At 33.6% G+C, this 26550-nt stretch overlaps 1 protein-coding gene across 1 annotated transcript; it reads left to right on the forward strand.

Annotated features, from left to right (window-relative positions):
* Nucleotides 1-1344: 1344 nt before the first annotated feature.
* On the forward strand, nt 1345-7998 carry LOC124541538 (UPF0669 protein C6orf120 homolog). The gene is made up of 4 exons (XM_047119454.1): nt 1345-1685; nt 4085-4176; nt 5948-6082; nt 7664-7998. The coding sequence occupies exons 1-4, from the start codon at nt 1453-1455 to the stop codon at nt 7780-7782; spliced, it is 579 nt and encodes a 192-aa protein (XP_046975410.1). The 5' UTR covers nt 1345-1452; the 3' UTR covers nt 7783-7998.
* Nucleotides 7999-26550: the final 18552 nt, after the last annotated feature.

Below are 26550 nucleotides of genomic sequence, written 5' to 3' on the forward strand. Positions count from 1 at the left end.
TTGCAGAAGTCCACAGCGAGTGTGGTAGGGGTTGCCTTATGATGCCTGCTCCGCTTGCCCCGAACAGTGGCGAGCGCAAAATTGCCCCCCCCCCCCAGAATTCGGAGGGCAGCCTGGGCATCCCTGCTCAGGCGGTGTACGTCCTGAGCATGGATGCCCAGAGAGGGATTCTCCATCGCAGTCGCTGATGGTACCCTCCTGGGGTAATGTCACCAAATTTTGTACAACCATGTTTTGGGGGGAGAGGGATCGGGCCTCCGGAACTCTCACTTACCGGACGAAACGCGGTAGCATAGCTACCACTTCACGCCGATTTTAAGTGAGAGAGTGGTACTTCCCCGGGCGTGCCGGCCCATTCGACTGCAACCGAGAGGTATGCAGTGTGGCACTACCACTTGAAAAATATGAATATTTGCACTAAATAATACACTCCTATTATTTTAATATCACTGGAACATAAATAAAAAGCCAGGGTCGTAGCCTTAAAATATATTTCATTAATTTTGGGTCACCAGCCAAAAAGGGTTAAGAAGCGATGGTCTAGATACTTTTTCTTAAGAACATGCAAAGTTAAGTTGAACTTAGAGACCATTTTTTTACGTAAGACTACTTAGTTTTGACCTCCTCCCTAAAATAAGAAATAATAAGATTTGGCCGGCTCTCTCCGTCCCTATTTAATATTGAATTCGTATGAATCTAATCGAAAAAATTAATACACGTTTGGTTTATTTTAATATATAATAAAATTAAAGGTACGCAACCGAGAGAACCTAGGCAATCGGTTTTCGAAAGCAATAGGCTTCCCGCACTTTTTCAAATAATTTTTACTTTGCACATTTTTTTTATATCTTATGTAAAAAGTACCGAAATTCCTTGTAAGAAAACATAAGACATGGTCAACCGTTCTCCCGCCTAAATCGTCTTACTTAATAAATAAATGGCCCCTTAATGCGAAATACTGAGGTCCACAGTTCCATTGCTATATGAAAGCCTACACAATCAAAAATATGGGCTTTTACATCTCATTTGCAAAACATTCCAAAAGGGAATCAAAACTATTAGAATTATTGTATTTAGTAAGAAGCAATATCTTTTATATTACACAAGTACAGAAAACATTCCGAAAACTGTTTTTTTTTTGTCACGGCAGATTCTGTTAGTCTACCCGTCTAGTGGCACGGATGTGCGGGTTTTTTGGTTAAGTAATGGGACTTTCGAGCAGTGACTCGTATCTAGCGATGAATTTTGTTTTAATATAATCACATGTTTTATTTCACATTTTAAAATGAAATCGTACGGAAATTTACAAGTTTTTGGACGCGAACGGATGTGTCACGTTGAAATTTGAAACATCTGTCGAAGAAATTAATAAACATTGCCGAGACTCAAGTTTAAGTTGTACTGCCAGTAAACTAGGTATTTTATTCTAAATTTTCGTTTAATTGACGAGCAATGAGAAGGGAATTTATACTAGTACTACTTGGTATTATTAGTATCTCTACGTTATCATCACTTTTATCGGGATATGTGCAAATCGAGCCTGATAAAATTCTGTTAGACACCGTGGTTGGCATAGTTGGTGCTGGAAACTTTTCCTATTGGCAGCTAGGCCACACAGGGCCTTTATTAATAGAACTAACATCTCTCACTGGTGACGCAGATCTTTACGTGTCAGATTCGGTCAGGTAAAAGAAAACTAAATAAGGGCTTTTATGTTTTTTAAATAAATTACTAAATAGTCAAAACAAATACTTTTGGCAGTGGTTCAAGCCAGAATATTAAAAAAAAAAAACAAAATGTTCCATTGCATAGTTAATATTTTAGATAAATTTAACTAATACTTATAAGTATACAGGGTTACAGGTTAAGTCGACCGAAATCCTTTAAGAGAGGATAGATTCCATCATTCCTAACCGATTTGACTATGGAACCCCATATCCTAAACCTAACCCTTCTCAAGTTATTGGCATTTGAATTTATTTTATAAAAATGACAGATTTTTTGACGACTGCCCCTTTATTTTTGTTTTGTGTCCCAATTTTGTATTCTTTTTGCTATTTCTGAGTAGAAGATTAGTTGCTTTATTATTTTAAGCTACAAAACTGCCAGTAACTATACCAAATGAGTCGTAGTAGACAGTCAATTGTTAAAAAAAATAATTACATTTAAAAAATATATTTTTTATTTCTAAGATATCTTTAAAAAAGTCTATGACAGATGTACTGCAGATATGCTAAAAAATATCTACGGCTCTTCAGCTTTCCGATAATGTATAATAACATAGGGTATTATTAGAATCCTTGGAAAAAATCTTTAAACAAAGACGCCCGAGTAACAAACGTTAAGCCGCTCGCAGCGCCTGTTGTCCTGCAATGAGTGCGAGCGGGACATTTTTCAATGTAAATAGGTACGAGAGGCAAAGGTAAAAACTATTTTGTTGTTATTTTGTGTGCTTTTTGATAATTCCTTAATTCCTTATTCAGTCTGCTTACGCGATTCGTCCGTGGTAGATGCGATACATAGTGCTCTTGGTTTTTTACTCGATTTGGCTTGTTTTCTGGACTGTTTCTTCCTATTCGTGACTGTGCTTGTTAACTGGATTTGTATTTCTGATTTGGAACTGTTGAAAATGACGACCTTTATAAATGAAGAATATGCTGATATTCTGATTTGTTATGGGTACTGCAACTGTGTATCTTCACGAGCACGTGAAGAATACATAGTACGTTATCCTGGCCGCCGTATACCGGATATTAGTGTCTTTGACGGAGTTTATCGGCAAATTAGAGAGACTGGCTCTGTTTCAAGATGACGAACAGACGTAGGCAGACCACGAATTCATGACGACGACGTAGAGCAAGATAATGAGATAATTCGACGATTTCGACAGGATCCCACTACGTCAACTAATGTTGTTGCTCGAGGACTTAGACTCTCACAGTGGAAAATGTGGTTTACAGTGCATACTGCTGGTCTCTACCCCTACCACTTCACGCCAGTACATATCATCGAAGAAGGAGATCCTGCGAGGAGACTAGACTTCTGTAGATTTATGTTCAACGCAGATTTAGAAGATCCGTTGTTATTTAGAAGAATCTTGTGGACTGATGAGTCAAAATTCGACCAAGACGGGATAACTAATTAACATAACACACAAGTTAACAAACGTCACGAATAGGAAGAAACAGTCCAGAAAACAAGCCAAATCGAGTAAAAAACCAAGAGCACTATGTATCGCATCTACCACGGACGAATCGCGTAAGCAGACTGAATAAGGAATTAAGGAATTATCAAAAAGCACACAAAATAACAACAAAATAGTTTTTACCTTTGCCTCTCGTACCTATTTACATTGAAAAATGTCCCGCTCGCACTCATTGCAGGACAACAGGCGCTGCGAGCGGCTTAACGTTTGTTACTCGGGCGTCTTTGTTTAAAGATTTTTTCCAAGGATTCTAATAATACCCTATGTTATTATACCTTATCGGAAAGCTGAAGAGCCGTAGATATTTTTTAGCATATCTGCAGTACATCTGTCATAGACTTTTTTAAAGATATCTTAGAAATAAAAAATATATTTTTTAAATGTAATTATTTTTTTTAACAATTGACTGTCTACTACGACTCATTTGGTATAGTTACTGGCAGTTTTGTAGCTTAAAATAATAAAGCAACTAATCTTCTACTCAAAAATAGCAAAAAGAATACAAAATTGGGACACAAAACAAAAATAAAGGGGCAGTCGTCAAAAAATCTGTCATTTTTATAAAATAAATTCAAATGCCAATAACTTGAGAAGGGTTAGGTTTAGGATATGGGGTTCCATAGTCAAATCGGTTAGGAATGATGGAATCTATCCTCTCTTAAAGGATTTCGGTCGACTTAACCTGTAACCCTGTATGTGTACTAAAACAATTCATATATGTTACTGTAGCTATGAAAACAATTGTTTTACAATACGAGAAATAAAGATAAAAATGATTTATTAAGTCAATATTATCAGGAGTAATATTAAAGCTATAGGATTCTATATAGAAGTATAGTTAAGTACAATGTTATATAAAAAAATATATATTTATTTCAGGCCAAGCTATGAAGTGGACAAGAATAACTTCAGCTCTGCAACCTGTGGTCCTGAACTGGTTAATATACCATTTGAATTTCCACGACCCATTGGTAAATTAACTGTTATATTTAGATATAGTTAGTTTACGCAAAATTTCTAAAAGTATCATATAAATGTTACTATGAATTATAACACTCAGGAATAATGTTGCTGTCTATCAGTACTTTTGATTTGTATAAATGTTTATACAATAATAGTTAATGTAATAATAATATTATAGATAGAATATCACACTTAAAAAATATTATAATAATGGTACATTCTGATGGCAAGCATAGTTAAATCCTCATAGATAAATAAACCAAAGTTAAATAGTTCCCAAACTTATTTTTCTCGTGGACCACTTTCAAAATTTTATTGGTTTCGGTGGACCCCCACTGCTGCTACATTTCTACTACATTCTTAAAGTCGCCAAAAAATAAATATTCCAATAGGTAAACTAAAAACATTACCTATTAAAAGAATAATATTATGAGAAAAAATTAATAAGGTAATATGTGTAACTATGCTTACATTTTTGCTCTTTACTATCAAAAGCAGATATTGTGGATCCCTTTAACATCATATTCATATCTACGTGGACCCCCATCATGTCTCCCGTGGACCCCTGCGGGTCTACCTGGACCCCTGGGCGTCCTCCTGGACCACTTAGGGAGTCACTGATTTAAATGGTTTCTGTGAATTGCTAATAGCTCAGCTCAAGAGCAATTCCACTGAACTATGTATGATTATATATCCATTTTAACATAACTTCCAAAGTTCTTATAAAAACATAATAAATCCTATAATAATATATACCACAAATTAGTAAAGCTCATAAGTGATGTCATTTAAATTGAGAATCAAAGCGTATTTGTTTATATTTACTCCTCCAATCAGTGGAAAAGACTCCCGATAATAACTTCAGATGGAATACTCTCCTTATAATAAGAAAAGCAGATTTAAAGCCACGGTATTTGTTAATAACTCATTTATAGAGGAGACGCAGATAGAATGCAGGTTTCTGGATCTGCATATGGCTACAGCTGTGAAATGAATTTAGTGATATGAAATGAAAATAGAGTGGTCTCTACCGAGCGCACATTTATTTATTTTATTTATTTATTTATTTATTAGATCACCAACAAAATACACACTAAAAAAATTCCAAATACATGAATAAAAAATAAGAATAGTGGTATCTTACTTATAGGTGATAACAGCATGCACAAAATTAAAGTTAAGCGACAACAATCAGAAGGTAAAAAAAGCTAATTAAAGACTATTTACATAACAACAATAAATTAAAATAAAGATAACATAAGTAAACTATCTAAACTTAACAATTTTGAGTATTCACATTCACATAGTCACTTGATATATGCATAACCTTTAAATTTTTAATATTTACTATCAGTCTGAAGCTATGCTGGGGCCCATGGCACCCATAACTTTGAGGTCCTTACTGTAGATATTTACTACCTTGTACAAATAATTTTCTAACAGCTAAGCTAACAGCTTTATAATTTAAGTTTTAAATAATTCATCAGTATTTTTTTTAAATTCATGGGAATCAGATTGGGTGTACAATCTTATGGCTATAGCATATCTATTTCTGTTATGAAGAGCACCTATAGCTTTCTATTTTCAACATCGACTAACCTATTGAGAAATATGTTAGGTATTTCTTACAATTACAGCAATTTCGAAAATATACAATGCGCACACACGTGTGAAAGAAATTGTTGTATCCTCAGGGCCCTCGCAGCATGGGGGCCTGGCATGAGCCCAGTGTGGTCTATGGTAAAGACTGCAGTTTTTACAATATGCTAAATTTTCCAGGAATAGGAGTATTCGGCGACTGGTCGCATGCAATATCGGAGTACAGCATACATGTGTTCCTTGACACATCCGCTGTGCTCAGTGAAGAGCAGCTGATGGCTATAGAGCGCTTCCACACGAACCCTGAAAAATCTGGTGAGTAGGATTGAATGTTCCAAGTATGTCCAAAGTATGTCCAGGGTGTAATTGAATAAATCAACAGCCTATAAAAGTACCCATAGACAATTCTGATTAAATTTGTCATAAACTCATACCAATATGTTCAGTAGTTTCCAGGCAATGATATTCTAATAAACAGATATGTTATACCCATACTAAACAACAGAAAAAAGTGTGCCGCGCCGGGGACCGTTTATTTTACATTTCGTTACAAGAAAAACTGGATAGCTTGATAAAACAATAAGTAAAAGGGATAACTAGATGTTTTAATTACTCAAAACGTATTGCTACATAATTATGATGTATTATAACGTATTACTGGGATAATTATGACGAAAACGACTAAAGGCAAACGTCCCAATTAGGACGTTTTCTAGTCTTCACTTTTTTGCGCGTTAATGACATATCTTTATCAAGTCTTAAACATCGAATCATTCCGACGCAATTTGTCATTCTCAATCGGTAAAGCAGATTATACTGAGCACACGAAAATAGATCTAATAATAATAACGAAAATAGAAAAGGTAACGAACCTGCTCTTACCCCGACTGTACAGTGTACAGTGTCTATGCTTGACTAAGTCAGCCTGAACGATTTCGCCCAGTGGCAATACTTGGCCATTCTCAAGGGACAAATAACTTTGAACTTTGAGTGCTCAAGTGGGCGCCAGCATGATTGGCCTGTAATAGTAACACTCATAAATAAATAGGACTGACCTGATACGATAGGGAATTGTTCATACTAAATCCTTCATCTGCTTTTCATAGAACTGTTCACTTCCAAGATTAAGTGTTTGGACTGTTTTGGAACATTTTTAGACATAACCCCAAATTTTTTGTTGATCTGTGTGTAGGGTAATCAGTGGCCATTATAACGCCTTATATCCTCTAGTATTACTATTATCAGTAAACTTTAAACAAACAAAAATATTTTTGAATGTTACTGTAATATTCACACGCAAGATCGATTTACAACTTACGTTAAATAACTATACATATATATAATATTTTATACTAGCTGGGACCGCACCTTGTACGCTTTTGAATTTCACAAAAAAAATATTATTGTAGCCTAAGTTACTCTTATTATATCAGTTATCTGCCAGTGAAAGTCCCGTCACAATCGATCCTGTCGTTCCAGAGATTAGCCGGAATAAACAGACAGACAGACAAAAATTGTAAAAAATGTTATTTTGGTATACGCATTATGTACTGTGTATACATACATATGCATTGAGTAACAAAGGGCTATCAAGGCACTCCAATTTTATTATATGTATATATTCAAATATCCACCGTGCACACACATCGTCTTCACCCGCGCCAAATTTATGTATTTTATATTCCCGCGCTTTCCGCGATGTGTGTCACTCGTGGGTACAGATACATAAATACACAGATAATATATATATCCATATACAATATAAGTCCAATAATCATAATTATATTATTACAGATCTGTGTACACTACTGTTAACATTGATAACAAAATAAAAATAAGAATCAAAGGTAAATTTATACATTCATTTGTTGTTATGGAGTTGTTTGTTTTTTTCAGATAGCACGAACCAACAGGCCAGAGCAAAAGTAGCTTCGAGGAAGACGGACGATGAGAAACCGAGATTTTTGAAACTGTTAAATATTCTAGATATGGTATTTGAAATGTTGGTTCTGTAGCTTGGAAAAGCTTACACAACCATTCGTAAGCCACAAGTAAAAACTTACGAATGGGCCAGTATTGGACGCTTTCGAATAACGAAGGCGGATCGTTCCTTGAATATCGATGGATCGGTATTGAAAATCATCTGCTATCCCTCCTCCCCCCATTTTTGAGTAGCTGACATAACGCTCAGTAAACATTATAAGTACTTCCAATAGTTTTAATAAATGTTTTAATAATATGTATAACACATAGAATATTATGTTAGAAAATTGGAAGAATGTTGTTCAATTTGACTGTGAAATATCAAGTGAGTGATTAAAATTACAACAACAAATGACAACAGCTGTGTAATTCTGAAATAATTTACACAAAACTGTATCACACTTGTGAAATGTCAGCTGACTCAAGCTGAAACGCCATTTTGATTTGTGTCTCCTGAATTTTATAATTGTTAATGTTAAATGTATTAAAATTTCGAAATTTCAGAAGCGTGTCTATGAATTTCGAGTTGCGAGTTTCATCTTACAGTGTGCCTAGTGCGAGTTTTTGTTTTTCGTAAACGATAGTTTTTACGTTTAGTGTGATTCGTGAATCAAAACAGCGCCATCTAGTGACAGAAGTCGGAATAAAGATTTGTGAGTTTCTTACTTCATCGTTGGGCATACGTCACGTGAACGCTCGTGATTGGTTGTTATCAGTAATTGCGTGTGGGCGGCAATTTTGACAGTGAAATGTCAAATTTACCTAAAAAAAAAAATTGTAATTTTTTTTAAAACTCGCACTAGGCGTTCTGAACACAGTACAAGGCATGGATTATTTCGTCAATATCAATGAACCGATAAAAGACTAATAATAATTGAGTAGAGATGGCCCAGTGGTTAGAACCAGATAAATTAACTAATTGAGTAGAGATGGCCCAGTGGTTAGAACGCGTGCATCTTAACTGATGATTGCGGGTTCAAATCCAGGCAAGCACCACTATATATGTGCTTAATTTGTCTTTATAATTCATCTCGTGCTCAGCGGTGAAGGAAAACATTGGAGGAAACCTGCATGTGACAAATTTCATAGAAATTCTGCCACATATGTATTCCACCAACCCAATAAACCCGAAATTGGAACAGCGTGGTGGAATATGTTCCAAACCTTCTCCTTAAAGGGAGATGAGGCCTTTAGCCCAGCAGTGGGAATTTACAGGCTGTTGTTGTTGTTAAATTAACATTTATTTATTACAACAGTTCTTAACAATAAAATCATAATGTATACACTGTTAAACAGAGACCTGAGAACTGAACCTTGTAGACATTTCTAGACAAATCTGAGCCTTGGATTATAATTATTCGAACCGGAACAGAAACTCTGTAATAGCTTTATTTCATGAATGTTTTCAAAGTCAAATAATACCACAGCGCATTCGGTGCTAGGCGCTATGTACAACAAGTATCTCCAAACATTCAATTTGGCCTTTTGAAACCGACACAGATCACTATCTGGTACACTACCAAACAATTTATTGAGACATTAAAGTTGAAACAAATCAATTTGAATTTATAAGAGAAACGTTAAGAATAGTTTTGAAGCCAAAAGTCACAATACTTTTACGATATTTTGTGATTTATTTAAGAAATTTGATTACCGGCAACACGACATGGATCTAAGGAAGAGAGCAGTGGCGGATGTAGTAGGCTACTTCCGCTAGTAGGCTATTAAATTTTTACCGCGCCTACTTTTTTTGCAACATTTATGACTGTGTTCTATCGTCCCCATTACATCGGCTTTTTCCCCGTTATTAGTATGATTATAAACTAGGTGATGTTTCTGTCAGTTACTAGATTATTTTTCCAACTCGCTATGTAGTGACGAGTATGATGTTAGCATATTTATTTTAATATGATCATATTTTATTGTTTTAATGAATTAAAGTATTACCAGCATAAATAATTCCATTTAAATAGTTGGTACAATTTACGTTGATTGTCAAAATCCGGTTTTGACTAAACTAAATTGTTTTTTTTAAATAAATCAAAACCGGATGTTGCTACAGTCAGAAGAGGGGCGTGTAAACATTAAATACTAGGAGTATGCCTAGAAAATTAGAAATGGTCATTCTTACTTTAATCGGAAGGATCGAGCAAATGATCAATCTTGTATCAGTTTTGATTGTGTACCACTTCAGGAGAGATAAAGTATTGATTGTGAGGAGAGTTTTTGTATTATTCCAACAATACGGATTATGAACGTAATGTGTATACATATAAGTATAAGTTCTTTTTAATTTCTGTAAGATAATAACAAATTTGGGTTAAATTTTTCGCCCCTCTAAATCTGCAGCATTAGGCTCCAACCTACTTAGCCTATTGGTAAATCCACCATAGGAAGAGAGTTAGTAGGTTGACTACTGATTTAATTTTTTTCTCGGTGGAACCTACACACCGTCAGATGGTAGCTCTGAATTTAATTTAAAGCCTTTATATAAGTGGTTTGTGTTCTGATATAAGTATGACGACGTAAAAAATCTTGTATAATTTAAAAAAAATGATAATTTTATTTGTTGATGACATACCTTTGTGAATGAAATGATCGGTTGTGAAAATAACGCTTAAAAATGTGTGGTGGCAAAGAGCTACTGTGTTGTGTTGCCAGCGTCACAAAATATAATTGAAGAGCAATAAATAAATAAATTAATTATAATAATTGTTTTATTTAAACATTACGCATCTCTCGTGTAGATAAATGAGTTTTATAGTTGTAAATAATAAACTGTTCATAATTATTACATAAAAAAATATTTTTATTTTAATTATATATTTTTAATATTTTAAATTTTTGATATGACAATTTTTTATTTTTTATACGAATTATTAATATTAAGGTCGCTTTTACAAGCACTTTTGAATCGTCATTTATTATGAATTTGCGGAAAAAATAGCGTTTCTAACGTTGACGATACTCATGGGAAATTTAAGTAGAAAGTAGTTAAGGTTAATTTTTTTTTATGGAATTGGTTGGCGTACGTTCATATGGGCCACCTGATGGTAAGTGGTCACCATCGCCCATAGACAATGACGCTGTAAGAAATATTAAATATTCCTTATATCGTCAATGTGCCACTAACCTTGGGAATTAAGATGTTACAATATTTGTATAATTATGTCGCTTATGCCTGTAGTTACACTGGCTCACTCACTCTTCAAACAAGAACACAACAATACTGAGTACTGTTGTTTAGCGGTAGTTTATCTGATGAGTGGGTGGTAACTACCCAGGCGGGCTTGCACAAAGCCCCGCCACCAAGTAATAGTGTTGTATTATGAATAAAGATATATTAATCAAAAGCTGTTAGTTCTTAGTAGTGCACAATATAGCTGAGTTATTAGCAAATTGCATGAAATGCGTAAAACTAAGTATTGTTTATATTTTTTACTTCCATTAACACGTTCACTGCCACCTAAATTTTTCCTATGCTCATAGCGATGCCGCCATACATAATGCCGCGAACACGCTAAGCGTGTCCCCGGCATCGCTAGATAAATTGTATGGACAAGCGTAGCGTGTCCACTGGCACAGGAACAAAAAAATGATAATTTTTTTGTTAAAACGGTATTTGTTAGTTAATATTTCTTGTGTTATGCAATAATTAAGGTGTTTAGAATAATGTTGTCAGTGTTTTATCCTGGAATTATGACAAAAAACCGCTTTTATGGTAAGTAAACATCATAATGTAATCAGTGGTTGTAAAACTTTTTAATAAATTCCCACATATCATATTTATATTGGTGTCGAATTTGATATATACTTTTTATCGCGTTATGATTTAGTTCGTATTTCAATAAAAAAATTGTTCATGATATATACTGTTACCTGTTATCTACTGTTGTATCTCTGCAAAGGACGCGGGTCAGTTTGAAAGTAGCAAGGTATAATCAAATAAAATAAAATAGAACTTTCAATACAAATTAAAACAGAGTTTAAATTTCGCTTCATAAAGTGTCCATAAAAATCCACCTTCTTTTTTTGTTTTCTCAAATACATACTTATTAATTTCTAAAATCAATTTTTATCTCACTTGTTTCGTTCACTTTCTTATTAGTTGCTAGAAATGTTCAAAGGTCATATGATATCGATTCGGTGCACATGTCTTGATATAATAATAAAGAACAATTAAATAAGTAATAATTAATAAACAAATAATTAAAAAATAATCAAGCTTCTTGTAAGCTAAACTCGTTTTATTGTTTCATTACTTCAATTCTTGTAACACGAATTTGAAGTTGACATGAGTTTACATTTTTAAGGTAAATCAGCCTTATGTAGTGTTTAATTTTATATATTTGGTGTATGTATGTGGTAGTTAATGATTAATCGAACTAACATATAGGTACTTGTAATACATAATCAGTATCAACATAACACAAAGTAAGACAATTTTGTATAAACTTTGTCATTAAATAGGAATGGCAGAATTACGGCTTATATAGTTTTCAACCGACTTCCAAAAGGAGGAGGTTATCAATTCGATTCAATAACTATAACTACATTATATAATCGTAAATCGACTTTTAAGTAGTCTAATATTTTTCATTTCATTTAACTTAGGAAGACTCTAAAAAATATGTTGAATACGCAATTATTTTTATTACTTTTTCGTGCATATTAATTGGTTTTAAAATAGTGTTTTGTTTGAAGTCGGTTTTTCTTTTTGTTAAAATTTTTATTTATACTACAAAGGTGTATAAATTTTTATAATAATAGATATTTGTACAAAAAAAAAAATGTAACAAAGTTCCGCAAATTTGAGAAAACAATAACAAAATTAGTTCAATTTTCAACAAATTGGTAATAAGCCATAAATAAAATGTGGTTTGTTGAAAAAACAGTTTGACAATCTATGATTATCCTTAATAAGTGAACAAGCCTAGCGTGTCGCCGGCATTACGAAAGACATTTTTTTGTAAAATAAAAAAAAAATATTATTTTTAACGGGCCACTTAAAAACTCAGTAGCTTATCGCTTGAAGATTGCACACAATTAGTTTGAATGAATAATTTAGCCTAGTTTTTAAGATATCACTGAAATTCTTAGAACAAGCCTAGCGTGTTCGCGGCGTGGCTATAGAAATTCGCATGAACACGCTAGGCGTGTCGCTGGCACTGAACGTGTTAACTTTAAAAAACATTACAATCATAAAATATTACATACATAATTACATACTCCAAGTACAACTTTATAAAAAACCTTATACGTACACTTTTTAAAAACCTTAAATGTTTTTCACGTATTTCTCTACAATAATATACATGAATAATAATACAAATAAACCTACTTCTTGAATCACTCTATTAACGAATGAAAACCGCAATAACATCTGTTCCTTACTTTATAAGATACTACACTACTAAGTGTACAGACGGCAGGAAATGACTTGTATTTTATTGTATGTTGAAATGAAAATAACATAATAGGCTATTTGACAGGTTTTTAAAATCCATTTTACATTATTTAGTAGAGGTTAAGGAACCCAGTAAAAGTAGTTTTTTTTTTATTTCTAGTATATATTTGCCGAAAAATATCATATTAAAAATTCCATATTTAAATAGCTTGGACAAGATTGCGCTGCAATGGGGTCGGTGACGTTACTTTCTTGTATTTTAATCTGTGGTACATATAGTATAAAAGCAAGGTTTACAAGAAAGTTAGGTACTTACTTCTACTAAGATTTTTGAATAAATTAAGTATTATTTTCAATTTTCGTTGATTTTTAAACTCATAATGTACACTGATTATAATAATTCGCAATTTATTTTTCGCATTGTCAAATAGCCTATTGCTTAATATTATTTTTTATTTATTTCGTTTCAAAACAATCGCACCAAGTGAGTTAGTTCATTAATTACTTTGACATCTTAACTACTCAATTAATCATCATGAAATTTCGCAGTGGGGTGCAGTGGAGGACATATGGCGCTAAACATCTGCATCCTCGTCCCCCAAACGTTGAAACTAGTAATTCATATAATTATGTGCGGTTACAGTTATTTGGACAGTGGGTTATGGATACCATCTATTTATACTCAATTTCAACAATAATCGTAAGAAAGTTAAATAACCATTTGTCAGCAAATTGACGCGATATGTTTGGTTCGAGGGCTTGATTAAATAACGATTATTTTTTTTAATAATTGATTTAACTTTTTATATCACATAACAACAACAATAACAGCCTGTAAATTCCCACTGCTGGGCTAAAGGTCTTCTCTCCTTTTTGAGGAGAAGGTTTGGAACATATTCCACCACGCTGTTCCAATGCGGGTTGGTGGAATAGACATGTGGCAGAATTTCTATGAAATTTGTCACATGCAGGTTTCCTCACGATGTTTTCCTTCACCGCTGAGCACGAGATGAATTATAAAGACAAACTAAGTACATATTCATGTACAGCGGTGCTTGCCTGGGCTTGAACCCGCAATCATCGGTCAAGATGCACGTATTCTAACCACTAGGCCATCTCGACTCATTATATCACACACGCCACTTTAATTTTACTTGCAATATTACGATAATTTAAAAAAAACATGTAAAGTAACGCTTGTGGGTGAGTGTTATTACACATTATACATATTAAACGCCAAAATGTATTAAGATAAAACTTATAAAAAGCACGGGCAACTATGAGGCCGTGGATGTTGTAAGCTTAAATAAAATCTAATTAAAAATGCTATTATACAATTAGTGAGTTTATGATTGATAGCGCACTTTGGGAATCAAACGATCGCCTCCTGGCTATTTCTTTTCATATTAAATAAAAAAAATATAAAATTGACAAAAAAGTTTAAAAAAAAGTCCGGCTGACTTTTTTTGTTGGTTCTCGGGTCATCGTTTTTATATTCCGAACCAATAGTAGTGTTGAGGAACATATTGTGAGGAAGGCCTTGAAAGGAACATATTGTGAGGAAGGCTTTGAGCATGGATGTGGATGGATATAGAGGTAGAGGACGAGCGAGGAAACGATGGATGGATTGTGTGTTAGACGATATGGTTAGAGAGAATGTTACTTGTGAGATGACGTCTGACAGAGAAGTAGGGAGGAGAAGACCTCGAGTAGAATTGGGACAAGGGCAGGAGGATGATGATGAACCAGTGTTGATTTGATAACCAATAGGTTAGTGTAATGTTTCTATATTGAACTAGCTGTGCCCACGACTTCGAACGCGTTTGAATTTAACAAAAAAGTTTCTGTACCATTTACAGATTTTACAGAACTTATTAATTTTTTCTTAGGCAACTTTTGTGATAATAAGTCGTTGGTAATACCGTGCGCGAGTGCTGCGGGTTTTTTTTTAATATAGCGTTCGTAAAGTAGATTCTACCGAGAAGAACCAGCAAGAAAATCAGTAGTTACTCTTTTTAAACATTTAAAAGAACATTCACGCTAGTTAATTACAATTAACTAGCTTATAAAATCCACAAAAATGATTCAAATTACCGATTTTTGTTTTTTTTTTAATGCGTCTTACGAATGCGTTCTTAATTTACGAAATATTTCACGACACTGAAATGATTACTCAGAAGTTAGAACAATAGCGTGACTCGAGTACTGCAATTCCTTATCAAGGGAAGTGGCTGACCGTATAATTCTGTTATCACGCTGATGTAAGCTCTTATCTATTTAATCAATGGAAATTAATGTTATCATTGACGCAATGGAAATGACAATCTTATTGTTTTACGAGAAATAAAAAAAATAAAAAATATGACAAATGTTTCGTCAGAGATAAAATATATTTTATGATTAACATGTTTTTGAACGATAATGTATTATTATAATTAAAAAAGTATATTGTTTTAAAGGCAATATCAGTGACTTAAGGCAACGTAGCTTTTTTTATTTAATTAAAAAAAATAAAAATTACTATCTTGTACTGATTTAATTAATTTTATTTTATATAATCTTAAGAATTTTTACGGCAACTCTTAAAAAAAACGTAATATGCTACATTTCGTATTACGTGATTTTTCGTGTAAATTTTTTTTACCGACTTAAACTAAATTGAGCAAGATCCTTGAACAAAAATCTTAAATAACTAACAAGCGCATAATTATGATAAAAATGAAGAAAAAAATATTTATTTTTTATTATACTCATCAAATATGACATGGAAATCTATATTTAAAATCAAGGCCCGTAACTATGCGTTTAAAAAAAAATCACAGGTTGCCTTATAAAAACATTTCCCGGACGCTCAGCTGCGTAGACGTAGTCGGAGAGGCGACCACATTCTTATAAATATAGAATAAAAAACAAATCATTCATTACATTTGGCCAGTATACATAATATTAAGGTATGCGAAACAAATCAAAAGTATTAGTAACTTGCATCTAGTGTGTAGAAACCCTTATTAATATTTATAAATATAAATTTAAGTACATATTAATCAGACACACTTAATCACTATTTTATCAATATATGAATATCATATATCTTTGTAACCAGTTAGAAAAACCCTCCATCTTTATCTAGTCTCGAATCTAGTGTTTTTTAAAAGCCTGTCAAAACTACCTACACTTTGCACAGATAATAATCTTGAAATGGGTCACATGTTATTTAAATATAAACTTTGTTTACAGACGATATAAATGATTATTAACTTGAAATATGTATAAAGTAATAATAAATCATAATATTAAAATTGTTATCATTTGTTTACCATAGTTAGGCACTTAAATTTTTTTTTACTGTTTATTTATTTTTTATTTTTATTTATTTTATATAAATTAATAATTAATGTCGTTGCCAAACTTATAAAAGTTAAAATAAAAAAAACCTTTTAATCCTCATGTACGAATATACATTCAAGCTTAAACCAGTAATGTCGTTGCCAAACTTTTAAAAATCAAAATTAAAAAAAAGAGCTATTAATCGTCATATACCAATTTACATTCAAGCTTAAACCAGATCCGAATACTATCCTATCGAGAGAAATTTCTTATTTACTCTTCTCAAATTAATTTACAAAGGTTTTATTTAATTACAATGAAATCATCATTTATCCTGCATGAGAAACACAAATATGTACTAACTCGACGGTTTTTCATCATCATAGTCTTTTGTCTATTCTTTTTCTTTTTTTTTAACGTCTCATCTCATTATGGTAAGAATACCCTGCCCAACAGTATTTGTTCCAAGGTTCATTGGTATTACGAGGTCGAAAACTAGTTTTTTTATAACTATTTTAACAAGGAGGATTCTTTTAAAAAGATCTTTATCATTATACTATATATGAGATAAATTGTTTACGTTTAATTAGTAATATGTACGAAAAATTAATTGCACTCCAGTGCAAGTGAATACATGCACAAAACATCCGCCATGAGCCATTGTTAAATAAACATAATTTACTCGCATGATTCTTACTGGTTTGTCTAGATTAAAAATACGATTATCGATTAAGAGAGTCATATCAGTTTTTAATCGGATAAAAAAGATTAGGCATTAAGTAAAACTTTGTTTTGTTAGGGTGAATGGATTTTCTAGGTTATTCTAAAAGATTTTTTATCTGTAGGAAGATTTGTGACGATTAATACGAAAAAAGGATATATTGTAAATTAAAAAGAAAAAAAAACCATAGCTAAGAATAAACTAATAAATTTATTTTACTTAATCTGTTGCAATTTAAAAATGCGTTAAGAAAAATTATGTACCATTAAAAGTTAAGAAATAAATTAATATAAATAAAGCAATCAACTTCTAATATTATCCTCGCTCCACACAAAATTAAAACTAAAAATATTTACATTACTTAATCATTTATTTTTAGAGCCAATGCGAGTTAATGCTAAACTGCTTCGATATAAACTCTTGAATTACATGTCGCGTATTTAAATATTTTTTTATGAGCTAGTGAAAATAGAACCTTCTAGATATAACAATAGATATTATAATTCCATAATATCAATTCCAATTTATCAAATACAACAATTTAAAATAATTATTATTTATATTCAGGTTACCTTTTTACGAGGATAGATTTGTAAAGATTTTTTTTTTTATATTGACTCGTAATCTTTTTGGGCATAGGAAGAAAAACGTATTACAATCCGATGAATGGTTTCGGAATGAATCATATAAAAAAAAAAATATAAAACCTTTTTATTTTATGCTTAAATATTTTAACTATTCCCGTAAGATCTTCGACTATTATCAACATCGCAACCTGTTCCTAAAGTGGGTTGAAAAAACACTCACCCGGCTAACAGCTGATGCCTATTTTGAGTTGTTCCATCTCCTTCTATCGTGTAAACAAATGCCGTAATTACGAGAGAGACAACTGCGTCCTTTGTAGGGTAAAAAATTCGTTGCGTGGGAGAAATTTAATAATAATTCAACTAAAATTACTCTCATCAGCTTTCATCCTGTTATAGGCATATTTTAATAGGATTTAACCATTTTTTACCTATGAAGTACTATATTATATAATTTAAGTTAATTAAAAATGAAATTAATCAGGTCATAATATTCTCTAGATTTGCCAGTATCACAAGACGCTTATTCAAAGTAAAATAAAATTTATATTTGCAATTTCGTTATAACTTTTAAAAGGATTGCCAATATTCTGTTTAATTTTATTACGAAATAGTATATTTTTGAAAGTCTACAGGTATAAAAAAGGACAAATAATAATATTGAAGCTCTATGAAATAGTTCATGTTGATATTTTAATGTTAAATGCTAAAGTGTATTAATAAAAAGTAGATTCTATTTTAAATACACGTCGAATTATGTATGTACAAATAAGTACGTGATTCTGAAGTTGGCCTGTTTTAGTTGATGCTACACGACCAAGTGTAACGTTTTGTTTTCGTCGGTACTAGTTATATTACGAAACATGCCTTCTGAATTAGGTTGCATAATACGAATTTTATAATGCGCAATTATTGTTGGGCGTAGCGATAACATCATGTATGTTGAATGAATGTAAAAAGTGAAAATTAATTGTCTGCGATAACTATAAACTCGACTGTAATTACAAAAACAAACAAAGGCGTTATCATGTTTCTAGCTGAATTCGAAAATAACACGCCGCCATTTGCAAATAAGGCAGGCGAATAGGAGAGTCATAGTTACGTATTGGATATCTTTGTGTTTATAGGTTATTTGATATGGTCGGGTTATGAACTCAACCTCCTTGTTTTCGTCGTTTCTTTTTTTCACGCAACTCGCTACGCGGCAATAGGCAAGGCACGTACACTGCAAAGTGTATTCATGCCACGACGTCGCGACAAATTTGTCGTTATGCGACATTAAATCACTTTCCTTCTAAATGACAGATTCACTTTAAAGGAGTGAATTAGTGAGACTTGTATTGTACGCATAAGTATTCTTTTGTGTGTTTTATAATTTTATGAGAGTAAGTATATTATAACCAGTAAGGCAACTGAAATACTTAATTTTAGTGGCACTTAAGCCTTTAATTGGGTCAGTGCCATTAATAATTGATGATTGCAATGCTTTCTTTAAATGTCAATTAGAGTGTAATAGAATATGCTTTATTGTATACCAACAGAATTATAGAAACATACAGTAATAAAAAAATATAAAAAATGTTATATACAAAAGCCGATTTTATCTACAGGAGAGTGATCTCTTCCCAGACAGTATTTAGGTAATAGTAAAGTAATCGTCTCGGCAAACGTAGTGTAGGACGTCCTCAGTCACCGTGGAGTGATGATTTATGCAAAGCGGCAGGCAGGAGCTGGATGCGAGTAGCCGGAGAAAGACCACAGTGGCGTGCACTTGGAGAGACCTATTAAATTCTACCACTCAACTAAAATGCTTATTATGATGAATACAATTACGAAGAATATGATTAAAATGAAACAGGACACACGCTTAATGCAAAACCATCGGTAGAAGACGAATGAAAGAAACCGATTAAGCTCATAAAAATTCAGTAGTATTTGCTTGGGCTTGAACATAAAAATATCCGTTAAGATGTACGCGTTCGAACTGGCCCATGTCATATCTGGTGTACGACTTGGGATTTAAAGCATATGTAAGGAGGTGTACAGTTTAATCAAGTTTAAGTACAAATGTTTTTAATGTACTTTTTGTACAAATGCAATAAAATTAACACATAACTTAAATATAGCTCCATAGACATGAGTTTAATTATTTATATATATATATATATATATATATATATATATATATATATATATATATATATATTTATATATATATATATTATTTATTATATACATATTATTTATATATATATATATATATATATATAAATTTATAAATAATATATATATATATATATATATATATATATATATATATATATGCAATTTATATATAAATATTCTACAAAAAAACAACAATTTAAGAATTATATTAACTAACATTTGCTTTACTATAACAAGCAATCTGTAAATAGTAGTTAGGAGTGGTGGTAGTAGTAGTAGTAGTAAAAGTAAATAAATAGCTTTGTTGAATCTTTAAAATTTTCATGAACCATTGAATTACACGAGTAAAACTAGTTTATTTAGCAAATATAAGTTGAGATAGAGCAGCGAATAATGAAACAATAAATAAATAAACATCCATACCAAGTACTCATTACTTTTCGTAAGCCTATTTTAAGGGATCAGTCTTTAACGTAACTTAACCTTTGTTTTATGAATAGACAAATCTTATACAGAAAAAGTAATTATTGCGACAATTGTTATATACCCGATAATTATCGCTTAGCCCATAATAATGGGTCATAAAATGAATAATACAAACAATAGGTTTGAGCTTGTTTGATTTGTTGTATTTAACTTATCGTGTCGTGTCGTTGATAGTCGGCTTTAAATCCCCACTGCGCAGTGAACACGCGCAGCCGCCATTACGGTATTTAAACCGCGAGCGCCATCGACGTCACGTAGTCGAAATCGAGAGGTGAAGGTGCGAATAATGGAAAGGTGGCGTCCATGTTATGTTCAATTAATCGATTATCACCGGAGCTAGCAGTGCGACCGTCGACGTTATAGTCGTGAAAGTGAAGCAGTTAAGTGTTTCGACGTGTCATCCGCGTAGATCGACAGCGGTTCGAGGCCGAAACACGGCAGATTGCGGAGTCGACAAGTGAGCGTGCGCGTACGGCGACCATCTTGTGTATTCTGGTATTACTCGTATCACTCGTGCACACCGCGCTCTGCTCCGAGGGCGTCACGGGCTAAGCTACCGCTAAAGTGATAAGTGAACTGTCCGTCATAGTCTTTATCCAGATCTTGTTAGAATTTAAGACGTGCCGACCGGGGACATGAACTGCCAGGCGCAACAACAAGTCCGGGGGCGAAGACGCTGCACCCGGACGGCTCTCCCGGTGACCCTAGGGGCCAGACGCGAACGAGAACGTGAGCGTCGCGAGGAGCGCTACGCGGGGAGCAAATGGGGTGCCGCCCCGGCCGCAGCCGCGCTGCCTCCTCCGCCCACGCACTGGCGCCGCGAGGGCCGCTGCCGACCCGAACCCGATCGGGCACTGCCACTCAAACTTCTTCTCAACGTCAGCGTCTCGGCGTAGACGCCGCCCTGTATGGACTCTAGTGTTAGTGCCCGGGGGCGCAGCCCGACGCCGCTATGCGCCGTAGGGCTGCGCTCCCGCCTCTCTCGTGCTAAGTTTTTTATTTCGTAACGCGAAGCGCGTCTCTGGCGCGCGAGTGGCGGCGTAGCGCGGTCTGTTCCGCGCGATACCGCCTCGGCGTCGACAAAATTCCGGCGTTAGGTATTATTTTGTGAAAATTTTAGTAGTTAAGTGCAGAACCGCGCACCCGCGGACGACGCCACCGTCAACTCAGCCGCCTCCCTTTTAAAAATACGAGAAAAACACAAAAAAAAAATAGCGGGAGCAGCTGGCGTGGCGGTGGGGGGTCCGCGGCGGCGCGAAGCCCGACGCTTCGACCCTCGTCTCCGTCGCCTTGCACCCTCAAGCGGCACCAGGGCGCTCCTGTGATTTTTTTATTAGGGCTCCTCGCAAGTCGCGCTGTGCCCTCGCCCTCGAAAGAAATTATTTTGAGTTTTCTATATGTCTCGACTGATGTATAACTGCCGAAGTTTGTAAATTTCGCGAGGGCGCAGCGCCGCGTCCCGGAGCCCGCGCCGCGTGACCGTTGGGCTTGCCGTTGCAAGGCGCACGAACGTTGCATTTTTTTTATAAATGAGGCGTTATATTATATTTTTCGAGTGTCTCCGGCGATGAGGCTCTAGGCGCCGGGCCGGGGCGCGCCCCGCTAGTCGTATCGTTTTATTTATCACGAGACCAATGTATTTTTATTTGTAAACGCCGGGCCCCGCATCGGCGAGAGGCCCAGCCCGCGCCAGCCACGCGCACTCACCTCGCTGGCAGAGAGCTTTAAAAAAATTATTAAGTAAGCGTTGGCCCGGCGTCCTTAATTCTAGTTGTAGATTTTAAAATTTAACGATACGGTAATGTGTAAACCGACTGTTAAAGAATTGGAAGATTATATATGTTTGTACAGAGAGTATATTGATCTCAGCTGCGGGCGTCTGCGGCCTGCCGTAGGAGCTTCTGTGATGTACAAAAAGATGATGAGAATATTTGGAATTTTACAAGTTTTTTATAATATTAGTTTGTAAAGTATACTTTTAAGTGAAGATGGTGGTGCGGTGGTGATCCATCGCACCTAAGCCGCTCGCAGCGTCCTTGTCCTCCCTTGACCCATCCTTCTTCCCGTCCCACCCCAAGGCTCTTCGGAGCCTGCCAAATATTTCAATGTCTCACGACAGACGTCAAAACAAAATCCACTTCCAGTGGTAATTTTCAGCTCAAGATACCAATGATTTATCGAGAACACCCATCACTAAGTAACAAGAAGAAACTTGAGAAGTCATTTGAAACTAGCAGACAGCAACTCAAGACTGGTGAGTTAAATAAATGATTTTTGTTGTTTATTAACCCCCTAAATCCTGTAACCTTAAGTAATAGCTACACACCAAGTTTGTTTTGCATTTTAAAAGTTACAATCTGCTAATTTTAACGACACTTTCACAGCTCATAACATACGCACAAATTTTACACTTTACAAATTAAATCCATATGAAGGACTTAATGAGAATTTGGCAAATGTATCCAGATCTTTCCAGAGTTATTAGCTAATTTATTTGATTAATTGTTATGTAAACTCACAGAATTACATAAACATGATGCATTTCTTACACGCTTCACAAAGTTAAACTAACAATCTTTCATCTGACACATAGATTTTCATAAATATTTAACAGAATTTTATCAATTTTAATTGATCTGTCATCAGTATGATTCAATAGGTATAAACTGACTAGATCAGTAATCAAATTCATAATAATAACTTTACTTATATCTTATATATCTTGATAAACTCGGCATGACTCAAATCTGCTCATAAGAATCCACTTGAAAGAGTATAATCAACATTACAAACTGTCAAGTCTTATAGAATGTAATTTTTAAAGTAACAGCCACTTTATAATATACACAGCTTATAGTATTATCTATGTTATTTTCAAGACTATTATTGGATTTTCTCACACCAGTCAAAATAACTCTTTGTCTGAGCTAGAAAATGGAACATTACTGCACAATGTATTTATAATTTCATTGATATGAGTCAACATATATATTGTTATTATTTTTAAATTGTTAACATATTTATTATTCACATATTTTATAATGCAACATCCCTTAAATCATAATGGTCTTAATAATGATTCCTCACACAGAATCTCCTTTTTATAAACGATTCATATCTTGATATGGAGGATATACATGTCAATACAAATATTTGTAAGAAGTAAGGGAGGCCTTTGTTTTAAACCAAACAATGGATGATTTTTAGCCTCCGGTGGATACTCGAGCCTCAAAAGTAGTTTATGTATCTCGGTACTCGTCCAGCTGTTAGGTTATGTCAAGACTTGTGAAACCTCAGTTGATATATATACTGTCATAATACCTAGATAGGTCTTGTAACCTAAATGGTAGTGCAATCAAAATTTGTTTACATCAAGTTTTATTTAAAGTAGGTACAAGAACAGATTTATGTCGTCATCATCAATAAAACTTTATTCATGTATCAGATAACGAAAAAATATGGATATTATCTCGATGACAAATCAGTATATGGCGTGATTACCTCTTCAAGAGATTTCGTCCAGCAAAAACAGAGAAAATATTAATATAGAACTAATTTTAACTGGTACAATGTTACAAAATCTTAACATTGTACAATTAAAATTAAATATAAAATTAAATTAAATACACGAATGCTATAAATAACAAACATAAATGCATTACAAAACATTATAGTTATTTATAGGTACGGATTAATTGTCTAAGTATTTTTTTAAATATTTGACTAAAACCTCATTTTAACCTCACAATCGAGAAGGTATTTAATATGCAGTGCGGACCAAAATTAGATTGGGAAGGTGACTTGTATGATCGATCAATACCAGCGACCTTGCGAGCTGCGGGAGCCGGGAACCCTCGGATACATTTAGTACGTATCAGTTGACAAATAAGACCTTTATAATTTTTTTTTTAATAATTATGTTAGCTCTGACCTTACTCTATTCATACTGTCAATGACAGTAACTTTTGTTAATTTAATCTATACATAATTGTTACAAGGATATATCTAAATATTTTTAGTCTGTGACTTGACTGATCGTTTATAATTTATGCATACTGTCTTGTTAATGGTATATTACTAAATCAAATCAGGGTCGATCTGAATATATAATTAATATTAATATAGATAATCTGTGTTAATAGATTTTTTTTTAATTTTAACTGGATAAAAAACTGCGAGCGAATTTTAAAAATTAACAATCACTAATGATTCTGACCCGGTTTAAAGATTTATTCTCGAATAAAAGTGCACTTATTATTATTAATAAGACAAGCGTTCTTTTTTACTAGTGTGTTGTGTGCGAGCCAGCTGCCTTATGTTTTATAATCTGTCAGTATATTAAATAATAGGTACTCTGCCCTGCTTTAGTTTGAGATATTTTGTGAGATAACCTTCTGTTCTTATTAACTGAAGAGAAAAGCGAATTATATAATACGACGATAAAGTATATTAATGATTTATTTAACAACAATGTTGTATATATTGATAATAATAGTTGACGAAGCGTCAGTAGCGAAATTGTTCTCGTCTAGCGATGTAGAAATCGCAGGATCGATCTAAATCCTTGGGTTATAGTAATCCTAACTGCTTAAAAGCTTAAAAGGATATTTGTAATTAAATGATTTGGGCCATTGCTTCTATTATTAAAAAAATAATCGTTAATTATCATCATTGCTAAATATATCTGCAGGTCATGAGGTTCTGAAGTTTATATGGTTTGTATGTCAAGAGATAAGTAGCTTTGAGTATCTGATATTGAAGTTCATTTTCAAAGCACATATGTCAAACAACATCAAACTAAGATATAAGCATGATATTTATTCTTAAAATATTCATTTAATAACTTAGTTATTAAACATTCGTGTCATTAATTGATCTCAGAAAAAAAGTTGACAATCGAAAATAATTAGCTTTCTAGTAAGAACATTTCACTGTCGTGGAGTGAAGTTTTTATAAGTACATATATAAAGAAAAAAAAACGAAATTACAAACAACGAGAAGATCATGATATACACGATAAATAGTTAATAGTCTAAATTAAAGGCGGGTGAAACTTCGGAGTGTAGCTTAAAGTAACAGCCTGTAAATTACCCACCGCTGGGCTAAGGCCTCCTCTCCCATCAAGGAGAGGGTTTGGAACATATTCCAGCACGTTGTTCCAATGCGGGTTGGTGGAATGCACATGTGGATGAATGTCAATGGAATTAGACACATGAAGGTTTCCTCGCGATGTTTTCCTTCACCGCCGAGCACGAGATGAATTATTTTTATTTCCATTTATAATTATTTAGATTTTCTAGCTACAGAATCTTAAGGTTTATCTTAGAGGTCCCCTGTACTCCGGGCCCCTGGTGCATTGCAACCTCTGGTCCTACGATAGCTACGCCTCTAGTCCAGGGCCTCAACTGTTGTGCCCCCAGGGCTCCTAGATCTAAAACAAACTCTGATTCACAAACACTGACAAAGAACGGGTCCACATTTAAATATAAGTTAAGATAACTATTTAATACATTAATATAAACCGCCATTGTCGAATTCCGTCAAAAATTCAAAAATCAGTCGTTCAATTCTTGTTCCAATTTATGAAGCAGAGTTTGTTTTTAAAGGAATCGCAAGTTATGAACATATTTTCGAGATTATTAATGTTTTCACAATGCAAGCACGAGAACGTTCGTTATATGATAACCTTTCAACTATTATCAGGTCACAACCAATATTTCTCTGGGACAACATAATAACATACGGTCTATGTATAAGGTAAGTTATTGTTTGTATTTCTAGAATTAATGGCAAACATTAATCTTCACAGATTTATTAATAATCTGTGAAAATTAATGTTTGTGAAGTTGTGAAGAAAAACTTTCATTCCAAATTCAAAATTTTCAAAGGCGTCATTTGTGTTCGTATATGAATGAAAATTTTTTGAGGAATCCTGCATGTGTTTAATATTAACGAAATTCTCCCTCATGCATTTCTTCACTGGGACAATGTATTGATTTCAAAGGTAGAGGAGACTGTAGCCTGTTACTGTTACTGTCTATGAGTGGAAGTTCTCTCGAAGAAACATTATACATATATTATAGAAAGGAACTTATTTATTCCGCAATTA

This window comes from Vanessa cardui, chromosome 28, assembly GCF_905220365.1.
Source record: "Vanessa cardui chromosome 28, ilVanCard2.1, whole genome shotgun sequence".
Taxonomy (NCBI): domain Eukaryota; kingdom Metazoa; phylum Arthropoda; class Insecta; order Lepidoptera; family Nymphalidae; genus Vanessa; species Vanessa cardui.

Bases quoted from the DNA above. Each gene is read 5' to 3' on its own strand.
- LOC124541538 (XM_047119454.1), top strand. From the start codon at position 1,453: ATGAGAAGGGAATTTATACTAGTACTACTTGGTATTATTAGTATCTCT. The intron at 4,177-5,947 runs GTAAATTAACTG...TAAATTTTCCAG, and splicing joins TGAATTTCCACGACCCATTG to GAATAGGAGTATTCGGCGAC. The intron at 6,083-7,663 runs GTGAGTAGGATT...TGTTTTTTTCAG, and splicing joins CACGAACCCTGAAAAATCTG to ATAGCACGAACCAACAGGCC.